Source organism: Oratosquilla oratoria, chromosome 22 (genome assembly GCF_046742065.1).
Source record: "Oratosquilla oratoria isolate Oo_2021 chromosome 22, ASM4674206v1, whole genome shotgun sequence".
Classification (NCBI taxonomy): Eukaryota; Metazoa; Arthropoda; class Malacostraca; order Stomatopoda; family Squillidae; genus Oratosquilla; species Oratosquilla oratoria.
The window spans coordinates 11,235,641-11,262,747 of NC_134798.1; the positions used below are offsets into that span (position 1 = coordinate 11,235,641).

General features: G+C 38.1%; 1 protein-coding gene across 4 annotated transcripts in view; it reads right to left on the reverse strand.

Annotated features, from left to right (window-relative positions):
* Positions 1-27,107, reverse strand: part of LOC143037429 (glutathione synthetase-like) — a 371,409-nt gene that overhangs the window by 46,539 nt on the left and 297,763 nt on the right. For all 4 annotated transcript variants that reach the window (XM_076205616.1, XM_076205614.1, XM_076205618.1 and 1 more), the window contains 5 exons: positions 12,498-12,662; positions 11,866-12,019; positions 4,317-4,421; positions 3,287-3,400; positions 2,580-2,737 (listed from right to left, as the gene is read on the reverse strand). In XM_076205616.1, the coding sequence (XP_076061731.1) occupies positions 2,580-2,737; positions 3,287-3,400; positions 4,317-4,421; positions 11,866-12,019; positions 12,498-12,662 (696 nt within the window). The remainder of the gene's footprint in view (positions 1-2,579; positions 2,738-3,286; positions 3,401-4,316; positions 4,422-11,865; positions 12,020-12,497; positions 12,663-27,107) is intronic.

Consider the following 27,107-nt stretch of genomic DNA (forward strand, 5'->3'; position numbering starts at 1 on the left):
TTTCCTTTAACCATCTCCAATCATGTATAAATTGAACAGCCAGGGTGACATGACACATCCCTGACGAAGTCCCACCTTTACCTCCTCAAACCAATCACTCTCTGCATTTTTAATCCTGACACATGCTCTACTACTCTTGTAAAAACTCTTGACAGCTCCCAGAAGCTTTCCTCCTATCCCGTATATCTGCAATACCTCACACAGTGCATTCCTGTCTACCCTGTCACAAGCCTTTTCCAAATCCATAGAAGCCCAAAAAACATCCCTGCCTTTTCCTATAGCTTTCTCACATATCTGTCTTACCACAAAAATCAGATCTACACAACCTCTTCCTGTCCTAAGCCCACACTGTTCCTCACCAATTACTCCTTCTGTTCCTCTCCTAATCCTCTCAATCAAGACCCTCTCATAAGCCTTCTCAACTACATTTAATAAGCTAATCCCTCTGAAACTACTACACTCACACTTGTCCCCTTTTCCCTTGTAAAATGGAACTATACAGGTACTCCTCCAGTCCTCTGGCACTCTACCCTCTCTTAAATAAACATTAAATAACCTCACTAGCCAGTCCACCATCACTGTACCACCTTTTTTCAAACATTCTGCATGGCATCCATCCAGACCAGGTACCATACCTGTTCTCATCATCTTAATAACTGCCTTCACTTCCTTATTTCTCCTCCATTTTCCTCACTCCTCACTGTCATTTTCTTAGCACTTCCCACTGCAACTACTTTTCCCTTCCTATCCTCCTTTACATTTGGCAACTCCCTAAGATACTTTGCCTATCTTCCTCTTACTGCCTTCTCTTCCATTATCTTTCCATCTGCACCTTTTACCTTTTGTTCTCTACTTGATTTGCCTCCTCTTCCTCTTTTAATTTCTTTCCAAAACATCTTTTTATTACTTTCAAAATTTTCTACCCCACTTCACATCTGCTCTCCTTTTTGCCTCCTTTATCTTGTGCTCTTCTCTTCTCTTTTCTTTGTACCTCTCATATGTTTCCCTTGTCCTATTTTGTAACCAATCTGTTAAAGCTTGCTTCTTCTCTTCTACAACCTTCTCTTCTTCCTCATCCCACTGCTCATTACCCTTCCTTCTATTTCCTCCCATCCTTCTTGTTCCACACACCATCTTTGCATACCTTGCAACTCCCTCCTTGAGCCATCCCCATTCCTCCTCTACTCCTAGTTCTACTCTATCCTTCATTCTCCCCCACTCCTCTCTCAGCCTCTTCTTGTACTCCTTCTCCTTTTCTTTCTCATTTAAGCAGTTCACTCTAAGCACCTCCCTACCTTTTGTCCTTTTCCTCTTTCTCCATCTATCCTCCACTCTCAACTTACCTTCCACCAAAAAATAATCTGATATTCCCCCACCCTCTCCCCTTAGAACATGTACATCCTTCAACTCTTCCTATTATACTCCTATCTACCACTACGTAGTCCATTAACACTCTATCTACCACCCTTCCATCCACCACCCTCTCCCACGTGTACTTATGCTTTACTTTCTTACGAAACACTGTATTTGCTATCATCAACTCTCTTTCTAGACACATATCCACAAATCAACTCTCCACTACAATTCTTTCCTGGAACTCCGCATTTCCCAACCACTCTGTCAATTGGTTCATTTCCTACCCTAGCATTAAGGTCTCCCAATACAACTACATTGACGTTCCTCCCTAATCCCTCTATGCACTCATTTAAATCTATCCAAAAAGCCTCCCTTTCTTCTACACTCTTCTCACTACCAGGCCCATATGCACTTATAAAAACCCACATTTCCTTTCCCAGTTTCATCTTCATCCACATTAGCCTTGAAGAAACCTCCTTCCACTTCACTACACATTTACCTATCTCTTCACTTTCTGGTATAGTCACCCCTTCTCTTCCTTGCCCTCTCTTCACTCCTGAGAACCTCCCAACTACACTCCCAAACTCACACTCGCCCCCCCCTCTCAACTTAGTTTCACTCAAAGCCAACACATCCATCTTTCTTCTCACAAACATAATGCCATCTCCTCCCTTTCACTCTCATCTTTACCACATCCATGCACATTAAAAAACCCAAATCTTAGGGTGCTGGTTGGAAAATTCCCAGACCCTCTTATGCCTTTACTTTTTTTAGGAATGTCCCCTGTGGGGCTACAGGGAGAAGGATGCCTAGTCCCAATCCCCATCCTTTTTTTCTCGCCTCTTTACGACTCGAGTGGGAATACTTGGTGGCAGTATTCTATCCCCCACCACAGGGTAGGCAAAAAAAAAGGAAATAAAAATTCAGAGAAATGGTACAGAACAGTAACAAGGGGTTGGGGGACAGCACAACAGAGGGACAGTCGCAGTATAATAAAAATATCATCATTTCTCTGTGAACAGACAAAATGATGTGTGGCTCTGGTCCATAGGGGCACCCCATATAGACCCTAAAATATCAACTGCATGCTACTTTGTCACAATAACATGCAGCCAATACCCCAATATATATATATATATATATATATATATATATGTATATATATATATATATATGTATATATATATATATTAGTGATGCATTGCAAAACAAATGAAACTCACCCTATAATTACTCCAAATATTCCTAGTTCAGACACAACATCAATCAGCTTCACAGGTTCATGGGGACGAACCACATAGTTGCTAAGGATTGGGGGACGGATTCTGTCCATCAATATGTAAGCTTCTCTCTCACTTGAATGTTGTACACGCTTCAGCACCTGCAACCAGAAACCCATGATACCTCATTATCACTATTCAACACTGTGGCATCCTGCGTAATTAGGTTGCTTGTTCAGGGCCCTTAGGATATACCCCCAACTGGAGGTGAAGAAAGGTATGGCAGACCATTTCATAGGTGGTATCCCACTTTTGGAGATGGCAGCACTTCTTGAAAGCCTACCATGGTGTCACAGACTCCAACTGCCCCAGATGTAATCACCACATTGAATATACTAAACACCTCATCCTTCACTATCCTATTCTTATGCTATACAGACAGCAACACATCACTTCCTTGAGCAACATGTGGGCCAAACTAGAGGCTGTTACCCTGTTACCTGTGGGTCATGGGTTTCCTGTAAGAAAGACCTGAGGCAACAGTGATCATATGCTATTATCTTCAAACAATTTAAATGTAGAAAGATTATTGTTTATACATAATACATTTGCAGCTACAGGACCATGCATTAAATGATTGGAGATTAATCCTACAAAGGAAACAACTTTCAATCCAAGTACTAAAACATTTTAATAATCTAAATATTTACCGTTCTGATCTCTTCCCCATAGATGTTATTACCACCACCTTCACGTTGAGGCTTAAGGACATATTTCTCTGGATATTCTATTGCCATTTCTACTGCTTTATCACCTTCTGGATGCTGTAATAAGATCAACAAAACATCTAAATAACATTATTTTTGCTTATTTCAGCAATTCTTATCCACTTTGCAAGGTGGCTAGGCAAGTATGCCCTAATTGGAACTTAAGAGATTTAAAACCATATGCCCTTATTGCCATCACATACTAACCAACACATTTGAATAATTCACCTCTAGGTTCTTGGCTCCATACATCTGCACCCTAGTCTGTTTAGCTACTACACTTTCTTTAAATAAAAAATTATATATATGAACTAGAACATATGGGAGTGTTGGTTATGGTTACCCTGTTACTTGAAAACATAAAATTGTGCATGAAACATGTAGACCATTTGATGAACACAGAGGTAGCCCTTCACTATATGAAGATGATGAAAACATCAGTGCCCAAGTCATCCTAGATTAGGATACACAGTAGTGGTGTGGTCTTTGTACAAGGGAAAGATATAAAAAAGATTGAGAGAATAAAGAGGAAAGTGGTTAAATAAGTTCCCAGCCTTGTACATAGTGCATATATTCACTGGACCTGCCATCCCTGAATAAAAGAGGAGGAAGAGGTGACTTTATAGCAGTGTTCAGGTCATTAAAAAGAGTATATGAAATTGACAGACTATCTCTGTATGGAACAGGTGAGAGTTATGAGGTCATGGGTACAAAGTGAAACAGACCACATGTCTATTATATGAACTCTTGGAACAGCTTAGATGATTTGGTCCAAGCTAAAACCAGATGTAAATGTAATTCAACATTATACATGATAACTTGAGAACAAAGCTGTAATTGAATTAGAAAATAAAAAAATTCATAGCATGGCACATCATGTACAAAACACTATGTTATGAAAACTATATATATATATATATATATATATATTTTTTTTTTTGTCAATGACAAATAAGACTAATATAATTCTTACCAAATCTAAAGAATAGAGTCCTGTGAAGAGCTGACTTAAGAGTTTGGATTCTTCTTCACTGATGTACCTCTCAAGTACTCCAGGCATAGCTAACTCCTGCTGCACCTAAAATTATTATAGACAAGTCAATTATTTATGCACACACAAATTTGGTTAGAGATACAGTGGATAAAAAAAGTGTATTGTAGTATATGGACTAAAGGAAAAACATGACCTGGTTAGGTACTTGAGAGAAAAATCAGAAAAAGAAATTGCAAAAACAATTCTAAAAGAAGTACAAGATGGAGATCAGGAATTAGAAAAGGAAATAAAAGTGTACAGAATGGGAAAATATTCAAAAGAACAAAATCGACCTCTAAAGATAAAATTAAGGTCACAAATGATAGAAGATATATTAGCAAAGTCAAGAAAGTTAGCAGAGTGAATACTGCAACAATTATGGATAAAAAGAGAAATGAATCTTGAAAAGAGAGAAGACACTAAGAGATGAAGCTAAAGAAAAAAAATGCAAAAAGAACAGAGACTGAAAGAAAGGAGTTCTATTAAAGTCTTAGATATGAGGCTGAGAAAATGGTATATGCAGGTAAGAGAAATGAAAGGAACAGAAAACGAGATGAAGGGAAAAAATTAAAAGTGGCTTATACTAACATAGATGGACTAATCTCAGGATTAAGTGAACTAAATGATTACCTGTTAGAAGAAAAACCAGCCATAATAAGAAATTAAGGGGTCCACTACCACAAAGTAGTGTTGGACATGGATTATATAATCGCTGTATTAAAAATAGAGATGGGAAACAGGATGGAGTCATGTTTTTGGCCAAGAAAAATTTAAATGTGACGGTTAAAGATGGTAAAAACAGTGTGGAAATCATCATGATAAAAGTTGAAGACAGTGACATGAAAATTAGATAGTTTGTGGTGATTTTTGTGTCCCCAAAAACAGGCTCTTGGAAAGAGAGCATTCAAAAATGTTAAAAGATACTAGACATTCATTAAATGAGATGCTGAAGGATGAGGGTAATTTGGTGCTTATGGGAGACTTTAACTGCAAAGAAATCTGTTGGGAAGAGATGACAGTGAGAGGTGGAGAGGATCTATGGGGAAATGTATTACTTGACATGACTATATACCACACAATGACACAATGGGTAAAAGAAAATACCATATATAGAAGTAATGAAGAACTGTTGAGACCAGATTTAATATTTACAACAGAACCTGAAATTGTCAATAGAATTGAATACAAGACACCATTTGGGAGGACAGAAATGAGAAATATAGAAAAGGAAAACTGATGTATTAACAAAACAGACTTTGGGAAACTCAAGAATTTTTTTCAAAATGCAAGTTGGGAAAAATTCTACAATACGGAGACACAAGCGGAAGAAAAATAGAAGATTTTGATGGAAATTTATAATGAAGGAGTGGATAAAAACGTACCAAGATAGAAACGAAAAGGTGTATATAAAGTCCTGGTTTAACAGAAGCTGCAAAGAGACCAAATATAGAAAATACAAAGCTTGGAAAAAATGAAAAAAATAAATAAATAAAAAACCCAGAAAGTGGCAAATATATATCAACCAAAGGAATATGTAAAAATGTGCAGAGGAATAAAGAAACTATGAAAAAGACATAGTAGAAAAATGTGAATGGTAAACTTAAAAATGAACAGGAAATGGTGAAACTACATCATGGAAATATACAGTACACAGAAGACTTAGAAATGGCTGAAGTCATGAACAATCACTTCAAGTTGGTTTTCACTAAAGAAAAAGTACAGCATTGGAATGAAGGGAACAAAGTGAAATCTCCCCCATGAGGAAAATAATAACACAAAAAGAAATAGTGAATCAATTAATGAACCTTGATGTCAGGAAATCACATGACCCAGATAGAATTGCAAATTGGATACTAAAAGAATGTAAAGAAGAATTAGTGGACAAGTTGCTCACTCCAAGAAGGAAAAATACTAAAGGACTGGAAAAATGCCAATATTGTACCAATATATAAAGGAGGAAACAAAGAAGTTCCAACAAATTACAGACCATTTTCCCTTACAAACACTGTAGCCAAAATTTGTGAAAAAGTTATTAAGAACAGATGGATAAAACATCTGGAAGAAAACAATGTAATAAACTCAAGACAATTTAGATTTAGACAGGGAAGATCACGTGCCACAAATTTGATCTGTTTCTACTCAAGACTAATAGATATAATACAAGACCGGGATGTATGGGCTGATTTTGCTTTCCTAGACTTACAAAAAGCCTTTGACAAAGTACCACATACAAAATTATTTTTAAAAAATTGAAAACATAGGAAGGATACAAGGTAAGCTAAACTGAATGAAGTATTTCTTGCATAAAAGAAAAATGAGAGAAGCTTCAAGACCTGGTGGAATCTCAAAATTGGATACTTAAAGAATATATGGAGCAACTGGCAGACAAGATTCACAGTCTTATTGTATATTCATTAGAAGAAGGAATAATGCTGCATGACCAAAAAAAGGCTACTGTGATACCAATTCAAAAAGGTGGAAATGAGGAGGAACCACTAAACTATAGTATCATTTACCAGCACAATAGTGAAATTATGTGAAAGGTGTATGAAAGATCAATGGGTCAAACATCTTGAAGAGATGAACATTCTGACAGATAGTTTGGCTTCACATCTAGAAGATAATGTGTGTCAAACTCTTTAAGCTTTCATTTGAGAGTGATCAATGTGCTGCAAGAGAGATAGGGCCGGATGAACTATAATTAACTTGATCTAGAATGTTTATGATGAAGTACCTTACAAGTGTGAATGTAGTAATTTCAGAGGGATTAGCCTGTTGAGTGTAGTAGGGAAGGCTTATGGGAGGATCTTAATTGAGAGGATTAGGAGAGGAACAGAGGGAGTAATTGGTGAGGAACAGTGTGGATTTAGGACGGGTAGAGGTTGTGTAGATCAGATCTTTGTGGTAAGACAGATATGTGAGAAAGCTATAGGAAAGGGGAAGGATGTTTTTTGGGCTTTCATGGATCTGGAAAAGGCTTATGATAGGGTAGACAGAAAGGCACTGTGGGAGGTTATGCAGATTTATGGGATAGGAGGAAAGCTTTTGGGAGCTGTCAAGAGTTTTTATGAGAGTAGTAGAGTGGTTTTTATGAGAGAGTGAGTGGTTTGAAGTAAAGGTGGGACTTCGTCAAGGATGCGTTATGTCGCCCTGGCTGTTCAACTTATACATGGATGGGGTGGTGCAAGAGGTGAATGCTAGGGTAGTGAGTCAGGGATTGGAGATGGTTAAAGAAAATGGAGAAAAGTGGGAGGTGAGCCAGCTGTTGTTTGCTGACGACACTGCGCTTGTGGCAGGGTAAGAGGAGGGATTGAGGAAGCTGGTGGCAGAGTTTGGGAGAGTATGTGATAGAAGAAAGCTAAAGATAAATGTGGGTAAAAGTAAGGTGATGAGATGTACAAGGGGTGAAAGTGGCAGTAGACTGGAAGTGAACATTAAGGGAGAGCGACTGGAGGAAGTGGATAGTTTTAGATACTTGGGTGCAAGTGTAGCAGGAAAAGGTGGAGTGAAGGTGGAGGTAGAATGTAGATTGAGAGAAGCGAGTAAATGCCTTGGTGGTTTAAAGAGTGTAATGAGGAATAGACATTTGGGAATGGATGCGAAGAGGAGACTGTATGAAGGAGTGATTGTGCCAACAGCACTGTATGGGGCAGAAACGTGGAACATAAGAGAAGAAGAGAGAAGGAGTTTGAATGTGTTTGAGATGAGGTGTCTGAGAAGTATGGTGGGGGTTACTAGGCTAGATAGAGTGAGAAATGAGGAGGTGAGGAGGAGAACAGGGGTGAAAAAGGATTTGGGAGATAGGGTTGATGAAAGAATATTAGGATGGTTTGGACACATGGAAAGAATGAGTGAAGAAAGACTGATGTGGAGGGAGTGAACATGAGGGGACGTCCTAGGATGAGGTGGATGGATGGGGTGAAGGGGGCTTTGGGGAAGAGGGGAATGTCTGTTGAGGAAGGAAGGGAGAGGACGGAAGACAGAGGTGAGTGGAGAATGGTTGTATATGGATGATGTTGTGACTGCATGAGGAGGAATGGGCGGGGAAGTGGGGGGTGGGGTAGTATGTGTGAGTAAATTTTGACGCAGCCCGAAGGGATTTCTCCCCGTCCTCGCCTTATATGCAAAGGGGGACGGAGAGGGGGGGGTCGCCGATTAAATGAAGCGGCCTCGCTGTGGATGTACTGTGTCTTGCGACACTGCTTCTGACCCAGGGCGGTGGGCAGGGTGCAGGGATGACCCGTCATCCAGGAGGTGCTCAGATGAGAGGAAGGGTGGGAGGGGTGTGGAGTGTATTTAGGGATGAAATGGGTGGGAGTGTTTTTATGCCTTTCCCTTTTTGGCTACCTCCCTTGAAAGGGGGAAAAAGCCTTGGTATATGTATGTATGTATGTACCTTACAACTGGCTACCTCCATTATGAGGGGGAAGAAGCCTACTGGTATATACACAAATAGACAGACCTCAATTGTCTTATGACAATAAAAATTATGAAAACTGGCAAGGTATCTGGTTTGGATGGGTGACATGCAATGAATCTGACAAAGGGAGAAACAGTTCAAGTGGATTGGCTTGTGAGGTTGTTTAATGTGTGCCTAAGGGAGAGGAGTGTGCCCAAGGACTGGAAAAGTACTTGTATATTTTCACTTTACAACGGAAGGGAGGATAAATAAAAAAGTAGTAGTTTTAGAAGGATCAAATTGTTGAGTATAATTTGAAAAGTGTACAGGGTCTAACAGATAAATCCGTACAAACTTTGAAGAGGTTTTAAGCACTTAAAAAGTAACATATGGCAATTCTGATTGTTTCCAGATACTTCCATTTGTCTAATAATTTAGCCAGTTGTATACTAGCACCGGTGCAATAAACATTAAGCAATGGAACAAGCCAAATGTTCAGCCATATGCGAACTTCGTCGCGCGGGTCACACTCCTAGCGCCATAATAAGGATGCTAAAATACTCCAGACAAACTGTTTACGATGTTTGTAAACGTTTTGATGAGACCGGCGAAGACCAACGAGCTGCTCACAAGCCCAGAAGGGGCAGAATTCTAACACCTCGCTTTTTAGCTGGTCTCAAGAGAAGCGTCAATGCAAATCCAGCCTTACCATTATCGACATTGGCAAAGAAGAGAGGTGTCAGCACAATGACAATTCACAGAGCATTAAAGAAATTGGGATTAACCTCATTCTCACAAGGTAAAAGACATCTTTTGACACGAAAAATGAAAGAAATCCGCTTGACCAGGTGCCAAAAGCTGTTGAACTGGATGAAGTCGAATGGCTCAGTCATCAAGTTTTTTTCCGACGAGAAGATTTTCACGGTTGATGCGACTTTCAATAAGCGGAATGATCGCTGGGTAGCTTCCTCATCCTCAGAGGTTCAACACAAGACAACGACGAAGAAACCAGCAAGTGTCATGGTGCTCTGTGTGGTGTCAACTGAGGGGGACGTCTTCACTCACTTCTTCAACAACAAGGAGAAAGTCAATGCCGTTGTCTATTGCAAAGTTCTAGAAGAGAAAATAATACCCTGGATGAAAGATAAGGCTAGTGGCAACCAGTTTGTCTTCCAACAAGACTCGGCTCCAGCCCACACAGCGAAGAGGACCACCAACCTTCTCGAAGGGTCAAATGTGCAGTTCTGGAACAAAGAGTTGTGGCCCTCAAATTCGCCAGACCTAAACCCTTTAGATTATTATTTTTGGGCACGAATTGAGGCCAAGGCATGTGACAAGCCACACAGAAGTATAACAACCCTGAAGACAGACATCAAGAAGGCTGTGGGTTCATTATCAAAGTCTGAGATCATCAACGCTGTATCCAAGTTTCGTAAATGCGTTGAAAGCGTCATAACAGCTGAAGGTGGTTACATTGAATGAAATCATTGTTCTTATTGCCTTTTCTAAATATACTGAAAATTTCATAACTCTCTGTTTATTATAACCCGAGATATTAATCTTAAAACATGTGATAAGAAGTTGTACGGATTTATCTGTTAGACCCTGTATGGGAAGGTGTTAATTGAGAGGATTAGGAGAAGAACATAGAATAACAGTGTAAGTTTAAGAGAGGTAGAGGGTGTATGGATCAACTTTTTGTGGTAAAGCAGATTTGAGAGAAGTTTTGGGCAATAGGGAAAAAGGTTTTTTGGAACTTTATGGATTTGGAGAAGGCTTCTAACAGGGTAGACAGGAAAGTATTGTGGGTGGTATTGCAGATATATGGGTTAGGGGGATAGCTGTTATGGGCAGTGAAAAGCAGAGGTTGTGTTAGGGCTGGGAATTATGAGAATGAGTGGTTTGTAGGTGGAGAGGTCAGAGGAGGGTCAAAGGCAGTTAGTGATGAAGTTTAGAATGGTATGTGATTAGAGAGAGTAAATGTGGGTAAATGCTAATTTGTGAGCTTACAAGGAGAGGGGCTATAAGAAGTAGATAGTTTTATTTATTTATTTTTTTTTTTTTCTTGGTTCACATATAGCACAGAATGGAGGAGCTGGGGTGGAAGTAAACCAGAGAGTGAGGGAAACAAGTAAACGTCTTGGGGGAATCAAAAGTGTCATGAGAAATAAGTATCTGGGGTAGAGACTTGGAATTTAAGGGATGCAAAAAGGAGAAGTTCAAATGTGTCTGAGAAGTATGGTCAGGGTTACAATTATGGATAGAGTGGGAAATGAGGAGGTGAGGAGGAAAGTGGAGGTGGAAAGGGAATTGACAGACAGGGTTGATGGATGAATATTGGACACATGGAAAGAATGAAAGAGGAAACACTAGCAAAAAGAATGCAGAAGGTATAGGTGGATGAAGTGAATTTGAGAAGACCAGGATTGATATGGATGGATGGGGTGAAGGAGGCTTTGAGTAAAAGAGGGGATATCCATTGAACAGGAAAGAGATAAAGGGAAAGCACAGGTGAGTAAAAAATAGATGTGAATGGATGATAATTTGATGCAGCCAAAAGGGATTTCTACTCTTCTCTTTTTTCATACAAGGGGATGAGGATGGAAGGCTACTGTGTAAATGAAGCAGTTGGCCCTGATGTTGATATGCTATGCCTTGCTGCACTGCTTCTGACCCAGTGGGTGGGAGACAGGGATGACCTTTCATCCACAAGGAAGTAAAATGAAAGGGATACAAATGGGTGGTGGATGGGAGTAGAATGAGTAAAGGTGCCTTGGTTGGCTACCACCCTTATAATGGGGTAAAAGGCCCTTGGTATATAAACAGAAAGATAAGTTCTGAATTTGAGTCAACATATACATTTTGAGGGGGTCCTATGAAGAAATACATATCAAAGTGCTACCCCACAGTAACTAATCAGTTCAAGCATATATAACAAATATGGTACTTTAATTCAATTTACTCTACTATCGTGACTAGTTTTGCCTCATTAACCTTTTGAGGAGTGTTGCTGCACTTAAAATTTTATCCTGGTTAAAGACAATTTCCTTCATCTAACAAAAAACACCACTCAAAGGGCTACAGCCTTACCTTCTTTGTGCCAGCCAGGTGATAACTGATGGTGGGACTTTTCAAAGCAAGGGACCGTTCAATGAGAAGACGAGCATCCCATTCTACATCTGTGTGGTACTGCGCAGGTTCATATCCAGCACGGAAGTAAACTACTGCAACTTCTTTATCATCACTGGGTAAATGTTTTACATAATTACTGCACTATTTGGTAACCTTTACTTTACCCTTTAAAACTAATATACCCATTTAGCATATAACCTTTAGCATCAAACTTTATCACTAGTTAGTCATGGGCCTAAGTGATATGAAGAGAATCTTTTCCTACCTATAGTCTCGTCCAACCCTGGTGATTGTCTTTGATTAAACTGCAGTAAAATTATCTTTATTACTTCTCCTTAAACCTAAGGATCTCTCTCCATTAATACATGTAAGCTAAAAAAAAAAAAAAAGTCACTACGATTTCCTGCACCAATACGCAGGATTATTCAATTCAACTTTACTAATCATTTATCAAATTGAAGCACTCAAGGCACAGATTTCATCATTTATAAATCTAACGAATTCATAAAAGTCCTAGTGTAAATAAAAGACACTCAAGAAGAAATACACAAGGGTTTTGTCACATTTGCTTTGGGAAAAATAATACTTACATAATTAATCTTTTGTCATCAGTTAGCTTTCCACGTTTTGAAATCTCAGTCAAGTTCCTCCGAATCACATGAACATCTGGGTTTTGTCTTCTTATTTCAAATTCATGGAATCTCTGATCACAGATGTTGTATGTGACATCTTCAATCACAAATAAGACCACTGCCCTGCATTCAAAGTACTCTGTTAAGTAAACACTCATTAAAAGTTTCTAATTGGGAACTGTGATATACTCATAGATTATGAAAGGAAATGAAAATTAGTGAACTAATCACAAGGACAACAATAGAGAAGCTAGATTTAGCACCGGCAGTATGAAGCCTCATCCTTAGTTGATAGAAAATAGAAAATAGAAAAAAAAATAGAAATAATTTTTTTAATTTTGAAAAAAAAAAAATAATAATAATAATAATAATAATAATAATAATAATAATATTAATAATAATAATAATAATAATATTAATAATAATAATATTAATAATAATAATAATAATAATAATAATAACAATAAAGTGGATTACTACAGCAAAGGGGTTACCTAGATAGCCTTCATCACTTCAATGTAAGCTCCTATCTTCAACTGAATAAAATTAGAATTTACCTATTATATACAGGATTACAATGCTTTGAGCATTGTAGTCCTGTATATAATAGGTAAATTCTAATTCTAAGGTCTAAATTCTAAGGTCCCATCTCTGTGTCTCACCTGATAGAATTTGCTTTAAAAATAAACACATAAACAGCAATAATAAAAACAAGGATAGTAATAATAACAATGATAATAATAATAACAATAATAATATGATGATGATAATGATGATGATGATGATGATAATGATAATATATACTTTCTACTATTATTTAAATAAAATATACATGTTTGACATGGAAGATCATGTGCCACTAACTTAATTTGCTTTTACGCAAGAATAGAAATAATGCAAGAAAGGGATGGATGGGCTGATTGTACTTTCATAAGTTTACAAAAGGCATTTGATAAAGTACCACATAAGAAGCTACTAAGAAAATTCAAAATAATAGGGGGTGCAGAAGGAAAATTATTGAAATGGATGGAAGATTTCTTGAACAGGAGAAAAATGAAGGTGGTACTTTGAGACAAAAGCTCGACCTGTTTCTTTATCTAAGCTATTCCATATATCCAGCACTCTGTGTGGGAAGCTATTCTTTTTCTGATATCTTCTGTAGTTGTCCTTTTTGAGTTTCTTTTCATGACCTCTTGTTTTTCCATTGTCATTTTTTAGTAAATCTTTTTTGTCAAGGATTTCCATTCCTTTCATGATTCTAAATATAGTCAGTAGATCACCTCTTTCTCTTCTTTGCTCTAGTGTTGGTAGTTCTAATTTTGATAATCTTTGTTTGTATGTTAATTTGGAAAGAGCTGGTGCCAACTTTGTTGTTGCTCTCTGTATTCTTTCTAGTTTCCTTATATTCTAGTGGGTAAGGAAATGTGTGTGCATTTACCTAGTTGTGTTATACTTTAAAGTGACCTATGCTTGTAGTGACCCATCTTTGTATCTCTCAGCATCTAGTTTGTTCTTAAATTCTTGTACGGTGTTTACACACACTATTGTTTCATCTAATTTGTTCCAGATATCCACCACTTTGTGTAGAAAACTGTTTATTATTTTTTTTTTTTCAGATCTCTTCTATAACTATCCTTTTTGAGTTTCATTTCATGTCCTCTTGTTTTTCTTTTATCCCACCTTAATAAGTCTTCTCTCTCAGGGACTTCCATGCCTTTTATGATTCTGTAAATGGCCAATAGATCTTCTCTTCTCTTCTTTGTTCCAGGGTTGGTAGTTCCAGTTTAGGCAATCTTTGTTTGTATGTCAATTTTGAAAGTGTTGGGGCCCTCGTTGTCACTGCTCTTTGGATTTTTTCTAATTTCTTTATATTCTTTTTTGTACTGGGTATTCATAGTGTCGCAGCATACTCCAATCTTGGTCTTATCAGTGTGACTAATATTTTCTTTACCATTTCCTCATCTAAGTAGTCAAAGGCCACTTTCATTGATCTTAGTAAATTAAAGGTTTCTCTGACTATTTTGTTGATATGCTTGTCTGGTGACATGTCTTTGCTGATAATTACTCCATGTCCCTTTCTGAGCTAACTTTTTTTACTTCCTTTGTACCAATTTAATATTGCCCTGATATTCTATTTTTATTTTTTCCAAACTCCATTATACTACATTTCTTGATGTTGAAATTTACTTCCCACTTTTGACTCCATTCTCAGACTTTATCCAGGTCTTTCTGTACTGATTTACTGTCTTCCTCTTCACTTACTTTTTAGTAGTTTTGCATTATCTGCAAAGAAATTCATATAACATTCCACACCTTCATTCATGTCATTTATATATATGGCAAACATTATTGGAGCCAATACAAAACCTTGTGGGACTCCACTTATCATTTCTTCCCAGGTCAAGTTGTAGTGTCCTGCCTTTGTATACATTGTCTAGGTGAATGGTTTTTGCCCACCATATTGTTTCATCCAGTTTGTTCCAAGTGTCCACCACTCTGTGTGGAATTTTTTTTTTTTTTTTATATCTCTTCCATAACTATCCTTTTTGAGTTTTTTTTCTTCTATGTCCTCTTGTGTTTCTCTTGTCCTAATTTAGTAAGTTCTCTCTATCAAGTATTTCCATGCCTTTCATGATTCTACAGATGGTCAGTAAGTTGCCTCTCTCTCTTCTTTGTTCCAAATTCGATAACTTCAATTTAGCTAGTTTGAAAGTGCTGGGGTAATTTTTGTGGTTGCTCTCTAGATTCTTTCAATTTTCTCTATATTCTTTTTGGTACTGGGTGACCATAATGTCACAGCATATACTAGTCTAGCTAGGCCTTATCAATGTAATTAATATTTTTTTAATCATTTCTTCGTCCAAATAGGTAAACACCACTTTTATTGATCTTAGCAAGTTATAGGATTCTCCAACAATTTTGTTTATTTGTTTATCAGAGGACAAGTCGTTTGAGATAATTACTCCCAGGTCTTTTTCAGATCCCACTTTCTTTACTTCCTTAGTTCCAATTGTATATTGTCCTGATATTCTTTTTTTACCTTTTCCAAACTCCATTATACATTTCTTAATGTTGAATTCCACTTCCCACTTCTGACTCCATTTCCAAATCTTGTTTAGGTCTGTAGTGATTCACAGTCCATTTTGGCTTTCACTTTCCTCAACAATTTAGCATCATCTGCAAAGAAGCTCATATAACATTCCATATCTTCATCCATGTCATTCACGTAAATAGCAAACATTATTGGAGCCAATACAGATCCCTGCGGAACTCCACTATTCACCTCCTCCCAACCCAAACATTTTTTTCTGAGTACTATTCTCATTTTTCTACCATGCAGGAAATCCTCCATCCAGTTTAATAATTCTTTGTGTGGTACTTTGTCAAAGGCTTTTTGTAAGACTAGAAAAGCACATTCAGCCCATCCATCCCTTTCTTGTATTATATCTATTAGTCTTGCATAGAAACAGATTAAATTTGTGGTACATGATCTTCCCTGTCTGAATCAATATTGTCTTGGGTTTATTATATTGCTTTCTTCCAGATGTTTTACCTATCTATTCTTGATAATTTTCTCACAAATTTTGGCTACAGTACTTGTTAAGGAGACCAATCTGTAATTAGTTGTTTCTTCCTTGTTTCGTCCTTTATATATTGGTACAATGTTGGCATTTTTCCAATCCTTTGGTATTTTCCCTTTTTTGAGTGAGCAACTTATTATGTTGTATATTTTGACCATTAGTTTTTCTTTACATTCTTTTAGTATCCAATTTGCAATTCCATCTGGACCACGCAATTTCCTTATGTCAAGGGTTGTTAATTGCTCCATTATTTCTTTTTGTGTTATCATCATTTCTCTTATGGGGGAGATTGCACTTTGCTTTCTTCATCCCAATGTTGTACTTTTTCTCTAGTAAAAATTGACTTGAGGCAATTGTTCATGACTTCAGCCATTTCTAGATCTCTTGTGTATTCTGCATCTCCCTGGCATAGTTCCACCATTTCCTGTTTATTTTTAAGTTTACCAATCACATATCTATAGAATAGTTTGGGTTGATCTTTACATTTTTCTATGATGTCTTTTTCTTAATTTCTTTTTTCCTCTTTGTGCACTTTTACATATTCATTTCTATAGTTGATATACATTTGCCATTTTCCATTTTTTTCTTTTTTTATCTTTTCTTTATCTTTTCCAAGCTTTGTCTTTTCTATATTTCACCTCACTGCATCTTCTGTTGAACCAGCATTTAACATACACCTCTTGTTTCTGTCTTGGTATGTACCTATTCACTCCTTCATTATAGATTTCCATCAAGTTCACCCATTTCTCTCCCACTTTTGTCTCTTCTATGTAGATTTTTTTTCCATTTTGCATTTTGAAAGAATTTCCTTAAGTTTTCCTAAATCCATTTTGATGTACATCAATCTTCCTCTTCTGTATTTTTCATTTCTCTCCATATATATTCCTTTAGTTCAGCCTCTATTAGTATGTGGTCACTCTTTCCAAATGGTGTCTTGTATTATATTCTATCCACAATTGCAGGTTCTGTTGTAAATATTAAACCCATTCTCTATGACTCATTATGTCTGTATCTGGAATTTTCATTGACCCATTGTGTCACTGTATGTTCCATGGTTATGTCCAGTAGTACATTTCCCCATTGGTCCTCTCTGCCCTTCACTGTCATATCCCAACAGATTTCTTTGTAGTTAAAATCCCCCATAAGTACCAAGTTACCTCCATCCTTTAGTATCTCATTTAATAAATGACATGTATCATCTAACATTTTTGAAAGCTCACTCTTTCCGCCCATTTTTGAGGGGACATAAATCACCACAAAATTTCTACTTTTTATGTTCTTGTCTCCGATTTTTATCATGATCTTTTCTACACTGTTTTTACCCTCTGTAACCTTCATCACATTTAAGTTTTTCTTGCCCAAGAACATGATTCCTCCTCCCTGTTTCTCATTTCTGTTTTTAATCCAGTAATTGTATAAACAGTGTCCAACACTATTAGGTGGTATTGGACCCCTTAATTTCATCTTCACAATTCCCATTATGTCTGGTTTTTCATCTGACAGGTAATCATTTAGTTGATTCAATCCGGAGATTATTTATTTGTTTATCATTTGTCTGTTTATTATTTGCTTTTCATTTATTATTATTTATCTGTCTATTATTATTCACTTTTTACCTCTCTGTCTGGGGTATTGGTTGCATGTTGTTATGGCAAAGTAGCATGCAGTTGATACTTTAGGGTCCATATAGGGTGCCCCTATGGACCAGAGTCACTCATCATTTTGTCTGTGACAGAGGACTCTGCTCACAGAGAAATAATGAAACTTTTATTCTGCTACTGTTATGCTGTCCCCTAACCCCTTGTTGCTGTCCTGTACCATTTCTCTGAATTGCATTTCCTTGTTTCGCCTACCCTGTGGTGGGGGAAAATAATACTGCCACCAAGTATTCCCACTTGGATCGTAAGAGGCAAGAAAAACGGGACGAGGATTGGGACCAGGCATCCTTCTCCATGTAGCCCCAAAGGGGACATTCCTAAAAAAAATAGTAAAGGCATAAGAGGATCTAGGAGTTTTTCAAATGGCACCCTAAAGTTTGGGTATTTTAATATGCATGGATGTGGTACAGATGAGAGTAAAAGGGAAGAGATAGGTAGTATGTTTGTGAGAAGAAAGATGGATGTGTTGGCTTTGAGTGAAACTAAGTTGAGAGGGAAGGGCGAGTGTGAGTTTGGGAGTGTAGTTGGGAGGTTCTCAGGAGTGAAAAGAAGACGAGGGAGAGAAGGGGTGGCTATACTAGTAAGGGAAAAGATAGGTAAACGTGTAGTGGAGTGGAAGGAGGTTTCTTAAAGGCTAATGTGGATGAAGGTAAAACTGGGAAAGGAGATGTATTTACCTAGTTGTAATATACGGGAGGGGAGCTATGCTCGTGGTGAGCCGTCTTTGTATCTCTCCGCATCAAGTTTTATCTTAAAATCTTGTATAGTGTTTGCACACACTGTTTTGTTGTCTAATTTGTTCCATGTATTAGTCGTTCTGTGTGGGAAACTGTTCCTTTTCAAGTTTTTTCTATAACTATCTTTTTTCAGTTTTTTTCTGTGTCCTCTCGTTTTACCGTTGTCCCACACTAACAGGTCGTTCCTGTCTAAAACTTCCATTCCTTTCATTATTCTGTAGATAGTCAGCAAATCTCCTCTTTGTCTTCTTTGTTCCAGAGTTGGTAGGTTCAGTTTGGATAGTCTTTGCTTATATGTTAGTTCGGCGAGAGTCGGTGCTAGTTTGGTTGTTGCTCTTTGTAATCTTTCTAGTTTCTTAATATTCTTTTTGGTACTGGGTTTTTGTAAGTGCATATGGGCCTGGTAGTGAGAAGAGTGTAGAAGAAAGGAAGGCTTTTTGGATAAATTTAAATTAGTGCATTGAGGGATTATAGAGGAATGTCAATGTAGTAGTATTGGGAGACCTTAATGCTAGGGTAGGACAGGAACCAATTGACAGAGTGGGTGGGAAATGTGGAGTTCCAGGAAAGAATCGTAGTGGAGAGTTGATGGTGGAGATGTGTCTAGTAAGAGAGTTGATGGTGGAGATGTGTCTAGTAAGAGAGTTGATGATAGCAAATACAGTGTTTCGGAAGAAAGTAAAGCATAAGTACACATGGGAGAGGGTGGTGGATGGGTGGTAGATAGTGTTAATGGCCTATGTAGTGGTAGATAGTAGTATAATAGTAAGAGTTAAGGATGTACATGTTCTAACGGGAGAGAGTGGGGGAATATCAGATCATTTTTTGGAAGATAAGTTGAGAGTGGAGGATAGATGGAGAAAGAGGAAAAGGACAAAAGGTAGGGAGGTGCTTAGAGTGAACTCTTTAAATGAAAAGGAAAAGGAGTACAAGAAGAAGCTGATAGGGGAGTGGGAGGAAGTGAAGGATAGAGTAGAGCTAGGAGTGGAGGAGGAATGGGGATGGTTCAAGGAAGGAGTCACAAAGTGTGCAAAGATGGTGTGTGGAACAAGAAGGATGGGAGGAAATAGAAGAAAGGGTAGTGAGTGGTGGGATGAGGAAACAAAGAAGGTTGTAGAAGAGAAGAAGTGAGCTTTCACAGATTGGTTACAAAATAGGATGAGGGAGTCACATGAGAGGTACAACGAAAAGAGAAGAGAAGTAAAGCACAAGCTAAAGGAGCCAAAGAGGAGAGCAGATGTGAATTGGGGTAAGAGTATGATAGGAAATTTTGAAAGTAATAAAAAGATGTTTTGGAAAGAAATTAAGAGAGGAAGAGGAGGCAAATCAAGTAGACAAGAAAAGGTAAAAAGTGAAGATGGAGAGATGATAATGGAAGAGAAGGCAGTAAGGGGAGGATGGGCAGAGTATTTTAGGGAGTTGCTAAATGTGAAGGAGGATAGGGAGGGAAAGATTGTTGCAGTGGGAAGTGCTAAGAAAATGACCGTGATGAGTGAGGAAAATGGAGGAGAAATAAGGAAGGATGAAGTGAAGGCAATTGTTAAGATAATGAGAGCAGTTAATAGTCCAGGAGCATTAGCTCAAATATGGCTTCAACCCGGAACAAATTAGTAACAAGCTAAAATTTTCAGAAAGTGCTCAGGAGACCTTCCCTAATAACATACTAAAAGTCCCCAAAAACACCTTTCGAGGGTTTTGAGAAATTCAAAATGGCGTCCAAAATGGCCATTGATATCATATTTTGTTATATCTCAGGTCTCAGTCAAGATAGAAACATAAATGAAGTATGAAAATATAGGTTTTCAGACCCAAGGAACTCATTTATGTCAGATGTTGCAATAAGTAATTCTGAAGCGCCAGAAAGTTTTTTCAGTGATACATGTAAAACCATGATTATCAATTGATGAAAGTGTTAGCCTGATTCATATGTTGTATGTGATGTTAAATTTTGTTTGTTTTTTAGAGTTCAAGATGGATTCATGCGTTACTTGCAACGAATTATGCACCAAGGATTATGTCCAAGTAGGAGCCAAGGGAAGGACAACCTTAGTAGCAGCAAGCCTGGAGAGGAAGAATGGACTTCATGAAACATGCAATCAGCAGAACATCTCTGTCCTCATCCTTCAAACTGGCAAGTTTGCCTCCGACAAGTGCTGCAGCCAAACAGCATTCCTTCAGAACTTATCACACTGTCCAGGAATGGATGGGCAGGCCCTTGAAGCCAAAAGCCTGGGGATGGAAGCTGGAGGACATCCTAATTCTAGTTGAAACTGACCACCCTATTACCCCTGACTGTCTGCTCAACATGATCTCATGTGACTGCAAAGCAGATAGCTATGGAGTATCATGTGGCTACAGGAAGATGGGGGTGCACTGCTCTGCCATGTGTACAAAGTGCAGTGGTCAAACCTGCAACAATGCAGCACAAATGCCATCCTTCATTGATGATGATGAAGAGACTGAAGCACCAAGACCAGTTTCTCCTGAAACTGATGACGAAGATGATGCCTAAGACCATCGTCAAAATTTATTTGATTTATTGATTGATTGATTAAAATTCTATAATCATGACTACAGCTAAGCATTTTTTGTCTATAGTTAAGGTAATGGTTAAGTGTTGTTTCTTGCTACTGGCATGACTTTTATTGTATAATGTGTGTATGTTCAGGTTGATAAACATGTATTTTGTTTTTCTTTTGCTAATGATTACATTTGAAATTCAGATAATCCAAAAATTAGTTAGAGAATTGAACTCTTTGCCCCAAAAAACATATATATAGACTTATTGTTTGACTTTCTATGATGTTTAGGGCTTGAAATATGACAAAATCTAAAATTGGCTGCCATTTTTTATGCCATCTTGAATTTCTCAAAACCCTCGCAAGGGGTTCTTGGGGACTTTTAGTATGTTATTAGGAAAAGTCTTCCGAGTACTTCCTGAAAATTTCAGCTTGTTACTAATTTGTTCTGGGTGAAAAGCTAATACTCCTGGACTATAAGGCACCTGGTCTGGATGCAGAATGTCTAAAAAAAGGAGGCACAGTGATGGTGGCCTGGATGGTGAGGTTATCTAATGTTTGTTGGAGAGAGGGTAGAGTGCCGGAGGACTGGAGGAGTGCCTGTATAGTTCCATTTTACAAGGGAAAAGTGGACAAGTGTGAGTGTAGTAGTTTCAGAGGGATTAGCTTGTTAAGTGTAGTTGGGAAGGCTTATGGGAGGATCTTGACTGAGAGGATTAGGAGAGGAACAGAGGGAGTAAATGGTGAGGAACAGTGTGGATTTAGGACAGGTAGAGGTTGCATAGATCAGATCTTTGTGGTAAGACAGATATGTGTGAAAGCTATAGGAAAAGGTAAGGATGTTTTTTGGGCTTCTATGGATCTGGAAAAGGCTTATGATAGGGTAGACAGGAAGGCAATGGGGGAGGTTTTGCAGATATACAGGATAGGAAGAAAGCTTCTAGGAGCTGTCAAGAGTTTTTACGAGAATAGTAGAGCATGTGTCAGGATTAGAAACAGAGAGAGTGCATGGTTCGAGGTAAAGGTGGGACTTTGTCAGGGATGTGTTATGTCGCCCTGGCTGTTCAACTTATACATGGATGGGGTGGTGTGAGAGGTGAATGTAAGGGTGGTGGATCAGGGATTGGAGATGGTTAAAGAAAATGGAGAAAAGTGGGAGGTGAGCCGCCATTGTTTGTGGACAACACTGCACTTGTAGCAGAATCAGAGGAGGGATTGAAGAAGTTGATTACAGAGTTTGGGAAAGTGTGTGAAGAAGAAAGTTGAAGATAAATGTGGGTAAAAGTAAGGTGATGAGATGTACAAGGGGAGAAAGTGGCAGCAGACTGGAAGTGAGCATTAAGGAAGAGTGACTGGAGGAAGTGGATAGTTTTAGATACTTGGGTGCAAATGTGGCAGGAAAGGGTAGAGTGGATTTGGAGGTAGAATGTAGATTGAGAGAAGCGAGTAAAAGCCTTGGTGGATTAAAAAGTGTAAAGAGAAATAGACATTTGGGAATGGATACTAAGAGGAGACTGTAGAAAGGAGTGATTGTGTCAACAGCACTGTATGGAGCAGAAACATGGAACATAAGAGAGGAAGAGAGAAGGAGTTTGAATGTGTTTGAGATGAGGTGTCTGAGAAGTATGATAGGGGTTACTAGGCTAGATAGAGTGAGAAATGAGGAGGTGAGGAGGAGAACAGGGGTGGTAAGGGAGTTGGGAGATAGGGTTGATGAAAGAGTATTAGGATGGTTTGGACACATGGAAAGAATGAGTGAAGAAAGACTAGTAAAAGAGGTATGGAAGGCAAATGTGGAGGGAGTGAACATGAAGGGGTGTCCTAGGATGAGATGGATGGATGGGGTGAAGGGGGCTTTGGGGAAGAGGGGAATGTCTGTTGAGGAAGGACGGGAGAGGACAGAAGACTGGGGTGAATGGAGAATGGTTGTATATGGATCATGTTGTGATACATGAGGTGGAATGGGTGGGGGGATGGGGGATGAAGTAGTATGAGTGAGAAAAATTTGACGCAGCCCGAAGGGATTTCTCCCTGTCTTCTCCTTTTCTGCATGGGGGACGGAGAGTGGGGTCGCCGATTTAATGATGCGGCCTTGCTGTGGATGTGCTATGTCTTGCGACACTGCCTCTGACCCAGGGCAGTGGACAAGGTGCAGGGATGACCCGTCATCCAGGAGGTGCTAAGATAAGAGGGAGGGTGGAGGGGGGAGTGTATTTGGGGATGGAATGGGTGGGAATGGTTTTATGCCTTTTTCTTTTAGGCTACCTCCCTTTAAGGGGGAAAGAGCCTTGGTATATGTAGGTATAAACAACTTCACCAACTGTATAGTTAATGAATGGAATAAATTTCCTGCAAAGGCAATGCAATGTAGTTCAGTTTGAATCTTTAAAGTTCATTTAGATAAACACCTAAGCAAGATGCTGTAATGCCTGCTATTTATTTTATATCATCTATTTGTTATCATTTGGCTGTTTATTTCTTTGATTATCATTTATTATTGTTTCTGTCAATTTATTATTATTTACTATTTACCTGTTTGTTTATTATTTAACTTTACCTATTTATTTACTTATTTTATTCATTACTATTTATATTATAATTCTTTGTTTAGTCATTTATTTATTTATTATTATAAAAAAAAATCATCTGACCTAGTTATGGACCAAAAGGTCTCCTGTTGACATGCTTCTCCTTTGGAATTCTTTGTAAACAACCTCACCAGCCACTCCACCATCACTTTACCTCCCTTCTTTAGACACAGTGCATGACATCCATCCAAGCCAGATGCCTTACCTGCTCTCATCATTTTGATCACTGATTTTACCTTATCTTTCCTTATTTCTCCTCTATTTTCCTCATTCATCACTGTCATTTTCTTTGTGCTTCCCACTGCAACTACCTTTCCCTCCCTATCCTCCTTCACATTTAGCAAATCCCTAAAATATTCTGCCCATCTTCCTCTTACACCATTTCTTCCATTATCATCTCTATCTCCATCTTTTACCTTGTTAGTTTTACATATGTGAAAAGGTGGAGGAAACGCAGCTAAAGTTTACTGAGATCCTACACCCAGTCCTGAGACTAAGTGTTAGCCCATTGAGGTTGCACCTCTAGATGAAGGTGATAGTTGATGGGCTTTGAAAGGATTACAAAGGCGGAGCACGCCGACAGGAGACCTTTTGGTATCTAGGTCGGATGCAAAAAAAAATTAATAATAAATGAATAAATAAAATTTATAATAATGTAAATAACAAATAAAATACATAAATAAATGCATAGGTATAGTTAAATAATAAACAAACAGGTAAATAGAAAATAATAATAAATTGGCATATAACTAATGATAAATGAGAATCAAACAGACAAATGATAACAAAACAAAAACAAATAATATGAAATGAATGATAATCATTACAGCATTTAGCTTAGGTGTTTAAATGATTCTTAAAGCTTCGAACTGAACTACATTGCACTGCCTCTGCAGGAAGTTTATTCCATTCATTAACTACACGGTTGGTGAAGTTGTTTCTACCCACTTCCAAATTGAATCTATTTCTGGAGAGTTTGAGACCATTGTTTCTTGTCTGATTCTCATTCATTATGAAAATTTTGTCACTGTTGATGTTGTCAATTCCCTTTAGAATTTTAAAGACCTATATCAAGTCACCTCTGAGTCTACACTTTTTTAGTGAAAACAGATTCATGTGTTTTAGTCGATTTTTGTATGATTTATCTTTGATACTTGGAATGAGTTTTGTGGCTCGCCGTTGTACTTTTTCCAGTCTGTCAATGTCTTTAATGAGATTCAGTGACCATACGGAAACAGTATATTCCAAATGTGGACGAACTAGATTTATATAGCTTGTTAATGAGTGATGGACTTTTGAAGTCAAAAGATCGCGCAATCAGTCCCAGAATCATATTTGCTTTCTCAGAGGCTGAAATACACTACTTGTATGATTTGAGATCGTTACTGATAATTATGCAGATATCTTTTTCACTATTCACTTTTGTTAACAAATTTCAAATAACTTGTAATCGTACTTACTGTTATTTTTACCTATGTGCATTACCTTGCATTTACTTGTGTTAAATTTCATTAGCCACTTTTCAGACCATTGCTGTAATTTATCTAAATCTTCTTGAATATCTAATTGGTTTAAGTGATCATTTGCCATTCCGCACAGTTTTGTATCATCAGCAAATTTGGAAACAGTATATTTTAGTCCATGGTCTATATCATTTATATATACTATGAATAGAAGTGGCCCGAGAACGGAACCCTGAGGAACTCCACTTGTAACATTTTTCCATCTAGAAGTTTTTCCATTTAAAACAACTCTCTGTTTTTGATCATTCAACCAATTACTAGTCCAACTTAATAGGCTACCACTTATTCCATGTGAAGCTAATTTAGTAAGTAGTCTTTCATGGGGGATGGTATCAAAAGCTTTTGCAAAGTCTAGATATATCAAATCTATATTATTTCTTTTGTCATAATTCAAGATAACTGTGTTGTAGAATTTGAGTTAGAGTCGCCCCCGTCTCCACTCTTACAGTTAGTCACACAAGAACGTTTCTGTCTGAAACCATGCTGGCTATCATTTATCAAACAGTTACTTTCTAAATGATGTTCGATAGCATCTCTGATGATAGTTTCCATTATTTTTTCCAACGATTGAAGTCAAACTTATAGGCATATAGTTATTTGGTTTCTTTTTGTCACCTTTTTTGAATATGGGAGTAACGTTAGCTAGCTTCCATTCTCTTGGGACATCTCCAGAGTATTCTCTCTTCTGTTTATCTTGCTGGACCACAAGCAGGTACCTATCATTACTCCCATTGATTTTTTATCAATGTTATGGTTAACAGATTGAGAGAAGCTAGTAAAATGCTTTGGTGGATAAAAAATTGTAATAAGAAATAAATATTTGGAAATGAATGCTACAAGGAAATTGTATGAAGGGGTGATTGTGCTGACAGCACTGTATGGGGCAGAAACATGGAAAATATGAGAGGAAGAGTTTAAATGTGTTTGTGATGAAATGCCTGAGAAGTATGGTAGGGATTACTGGGCTGGATAGAGTAAGAACTGAGGAGTTGACAAGGAGAACAGAGGTGGAAAAGGAGTTGGGAGATAGGGTTGATGAAAGAGTATTGGGATGGTCTGGACACATATAAGGAATGAGTGAAGAAATATTAGTAAAAGAGGTGTGGAAGGCAAAGGTGAATGGAGTGAACATGAGGACAAAATCAAGGATGAGATGGATGGACAGGGTAAAATGGGCATTGGGAAAGAGGGAGATGTCTGTTGAGGAAGGAAGGGAGAAGACAGAAGATAGGGGTGATTGGAGAGTGGTTGTGTATGGATGATGCTGTGATGCATGGAAGGGAGTGGGTGGGGGATGGAGAGTGAGGGAGTACGTGTCTTCTTTTTTCATGCATGAGGGGATGAAGAGGGGGGTTCACCAATTAAGTGAAGCAGCTTTGCTGTAGATATGCTATGCCTTGCTGCATTGCTCCTGACCCAGGGTAATGGGCAAGATGCAGGGATGACTTGTTACCCAGGAGAAGGCAAGAAAAGAGGGAGGGAGGGGTGGTGAATGGGAGTGGAATATGTGGGGATGAAATGGGAGGGAGTGGATTTATGCCTTTGACTTTGGCTACCTCCCTTGTAAGGGAGAAGATGCACTTGGTATATGTATGTATAATAGAAACTTATAATTATGAACATTTTCATACCCAAAGGTATCTTATTTTGAAAAAATGATCAGTAAATTAATCAATTTGTAGCCTTAGACTTCTCTTGCAAGAGATCATTGGTGCTGTGGTTAGAGTTCTCGCCTGCCACTACAGCGTTATAGGTTTGACTCCCACCCAGGGCTGAAATAATTTCAGTATTGCTATGCTGTGGGGTGTTACTCCAACTCTTGTGGGTGGGGATTTGGGGGTCTGTGTGTGTGTATGGTCACAGTATTACCCATTGATCGGTCATATGAGCTCTGAGCTCTCATCCAGGAGGTTAATAACTGTTGATCATGAGTCCAACACATGATCCAAGACCATGGTGAAT